We start from the raw sequence: 3,603 nt of genomic DNA on the forward strand, positions 1-3,603 counted from the left end.
AAAAATATTTTCACAACAAATTTTTTTTAAATAAGGAAGAAAGTTTGGGGTTCAATATCACTTCTCTCTCTCTCCATATATCTACGTATAAATAAATGGAATAAACCTATTTTAGTTAACTTCATTGACAAAATAAATTTTTACTCCTTTACTGATTATTATTGACATGTGAATGGTTGTTTTAAGTAATTTGTTTAATGGCTGCTTATCTGAGTATTGACAAATGAATTGCTACACTCCTTCCTTCATTGTCTAAGTTACTCATTGAGATTGATTCACCTGTATCTGCATCTATAGCTACACCTGTCTGTGCATCTGTAGTTGAGAGGCTTTGAACTAATTTATAAAGAAGTTTTTCAAATAAGCAATTACTAATTTGAAAAAACATCAGTAACTAATATAAAGGAACAGTGATTAGAGGCTTTAGGAAAATATTCAGAAGATAGTCAGGGTGTGCAAAAAGGTGCCAGTGCCCTTACCAGTGATCGCTGCGAGAAACCTTTGGTTCAATTCTGAGCAAGCAGGTGGCACAGGGGCTTGTTTTTACAAAAACAAAAACAAAAGCATGTCCTGGTGTCCCTGGAAAGATAGCAGCTCTAACTTGTGTGAGAAAAATTGAAAGGAAGAAGTAATAAAATGGAACGATATCGATAATTATCATTTAACCAAATATTCCAAGTATTTTCAGGTTTAAATTATTCAAAAAGATAAGAAAAAATATTCCTTCAAGAATATGACACTTTTACTGAGGGGTTATTACAATGGACAAACCTGGCTGACAAACCTGCTTACTGCCTGGGTTTTTAGGAGATGGGGGTTCTAAAATGAACATTTTGAGAAAGAGACATTCTGAACACTTGATTATGATTATGAAATATGAAGTGAAATTATGATTCAAACTAGGTTTCCTAAAGTTAGATCACACCATATTTTCACTTAAGAACACAGTAGAAAGGAAATAGTACAGACCCCTAATTTTTAATGGAAAAACTCTGTGGCAGGAGAAGGGAGGATTCAAAGATTGTTGAAATCTCTCCTGGCTGCTCCATGTGGCAGAACCAGTGTAAGAACTCAGAAAGCCAGACCTCAGTGCTCTGTTCCTTCCATCTTTGCATCTTAGTTGTTTCAAGGAAGCAATGAACTAGGACCCAAGCATGTGCACAGTGTTCTGGCTTATCCAGGGGATATTAAGATGGTTTCATGCTCTCCTTTTCCTCCAATGCACTATAAAAACATTGAATGAGGGGGAAGCTTCATCTCTTTCCAAATTAAGGAGCTTGTCTTTTTCCTCTGCTTAACCCATGGTACCTGGAAGCATGCTCACAAGCTCAACACCACACAGCCCACTCATCCTTCCTATGAGGTCCTACTCCTTGCCTTCATTTGGTAGAAGGAATCATTCTTGATACAAATCAGCAATGCGTGTATGCGATGAGAAAATCTTCCGACTCAGCATGAGATTCAGTGCCTTTCTAAACCACTGGTAGGAAAACACATAGATGATGGGGTTGCAGGCTGAGTTGAAGTAAGCAAACCAGATAAAGATGTCAAAGACCAGTGGTGGTGTGATAAAGTGAAGGAGGCTGTCTACCATCGTGTCTATGGTGAAGGGCAGCCAGCACAAGAGATATATGCCTACAGCAATGCCCAGGGTCTTGGCAGCTTTTCTCTCATGCTTGGCAGCCCCAGCCAGGCTTTTGCTCAATGTGGTAATCTGCTGAGCCTGCCTGGTAGCAACCACAAAGATCTTCACATACAAGCTGATCATAATAAGGCAGGGGACAAAGAACAAAGGGAAGTTTAACCAGCCCCAAAATTTATTGAGAAGCAGTTGGCAACTGCCCACGCAAGGCATCTCTTCCAGCCACTGGCGGAGCCTTGTCTCTACCACATCTGTGTAGAGGAGGAAGGAAGTGTATGCAGCTGGCACCCCCCACCCTGCCAGGATGTACCTGAGGGCCATCCTCACGGTGAACTTGGAGGGATAGAGCAGGGGGTCACAGATGGCACAGTGGCGGTCAATGGAAATGAAACAGAGATGGAAGATGGAGGTGAGGCAGAAGAGGGTGTCCAGGTAGGTGTGCAGGCGGCAGAGGAAGTCCCCAAAGAACCAGCAGCTCTCCACTGAGCGAATGGTGCTGAGGGGCAGCACCAGCAGACCCAGTAACATGTCAGCCAGGGCCAGGGAGAGCAGCAAGAGGTTGGTGGGTGTGTGAAGTGCTTTGAAGTAGGACACAGCAAGTGCCACAAATAAATTCCCTAGCACGGTAATCAGCATGCCTGCTGCACAGGCCAGGTAGATGACCAACTGGATGCCCAGAGGATGTGCTGTCCTGGGGCAAGACCCATTCACCTGGTAGCAGAATGCCGCAGGGTGTTCTTGAGCACCTTGAATGAAGACAGCTCTCATTTACGATTTCTGTGCTTCCTCTCTCGGGGAACTGCCCACCTTCTCCACTCTGGGGCGAAAAAAAAAAAAAGTCTGCTAAACAATCACGATATGAAATGAAGAAGAAATGAAAGTACAATTTGGAAGCTAGTACGGTGTCCCTGGGTACTGAATCAAATGTGCCCTGAAAGTCAAATGCAGCATGGTATTCAAGGTTTCATAAGAGCTTCTTCTGCTAGCCCTGGTTTATATGACTAGGTACTTTAAAACTAGTGTAGGTGACGTGGGGATGAAGGCAGCAAACCACCTTGCCATGTATGCACCTATGCAACAATCCTGCATGATCTGCACATGTACCCCAGAACCTAAAGTACAAAAAAAAAAAACTAGTGTAGATAGTATTCTTAAAGAAAGAAAAGAAGGATGTAAACTGAATGCTTCCTCAAAGAAACCCTGATTATATCAGTAGATGGTATTAAGTAATAGAGGATGTCTCTTACATTTTTATAAGGTACTTCTGTCAAATGTAAAGTGAAATTTAAAGCAATGATCTGAACCAAGTGACCAATTAATTCTTGTTAATAAATTATTCCTTACAAAAAGTGTAACTTCTAGCTTCTCTCCTTAAGAATTACCTACATTGACAATAAAATCAGCAGATTAAGATTTTTAGTTACATGTCAACTCTTCCCAAGAGAAGAATTCAGCATGCAAATATTAATATTTAAAAGAGCAGAAATTGCTCTACTTTAGTTTTAAATGTTGCACATTTTACGGTGATAACACAAAGTGTTTACACATCTTGATAAAACTACGCTATATGCAAAAGGACTTTATCTACTTAATATCTTCACATAAGTCTGTGAGCTATTAACAAAGTCCTAATATATTGAATTCAGGGTTTCTAAGCTACTTACACAGGTAGGAATCAGAATCCCTTCTGGGAAGGAATGTTTCTGGGAGCAGGTGGACATAGGGAGTGTTAGAGTACTCTTCTGTTGGCCATAATGACAGATGTGCCATCAGTTAATGATTTTATACTCTCAATAGAAACTACTCCTCCATGTGCGATGATACAAATAAGCTGTGAAGAGGCACCATGGGACCTAGTTTGCACTCTTTGCAAGTCTCAGTTGTTTAAATTTCCTCCTCAATGCAGAGTCACTTACCCTGACAATTAATTAGAGATAAAATAAAGACACTGGATGTACATA

The 3,603-nt window shown here is 40.7% G+C and overlaps 1 protein-coding gene across 1 annotated transcript; it reads right to left on the minus strand.

Moving 5' to 3' along the window:
- Positions 1-1,335: 1,335 nt before the first annotated feature.
- TAAR5 (trace amine associated receptor 5) lies at positions 1,336-3,380 on the minus strand. Its single transcript, XM_017500615.2, has 2 exons — positions 3,307-3,380; positions 1,336-2,457 (listed from the first exon to the last, which is right to left on the minus strand). Exon 2 carries the CDS (start codon positions 2,408-2,410, stop codon positions 1,397-1,399), a length of 1,014 nt encoding a protein of 337 aa, XP_017356104.1. The 5' UTR covers positions 2,411-2,457; positions 3,307-3,380; the 3' UTR covers positions 1,336-1,396.
- Between the last annotated feature and the right edge of the window lie 223 nt (positions 3,381-3,603).

The sequence above is a fragment of the Cebus imitator genome, unplaced genomic scaffold (assembly GCF_001604975.1).
Source record: "Cebus imitator isolate Cc_AM_T3 unplaced genomic scaffold, Cebus_imitator-1.0 Scaffold267, whole genome shotgun sequence".
Taxonomy (NCBI): Eukaryota; Metazoa; Chordata; class Mammalia; order Primates; family Cebidae; genus Cebus; species Cebus imitator.

Bases quoted from the DNA above. Each gene is read 5' to 3' on its own strand.
- TAAR5 (XM_017500615.2), bottom strand. From the start codon at position 2,410: ATGAGAGCTGTCTTCATTCAAGGTGCTCAAGAACACCCTGCGGCATTC.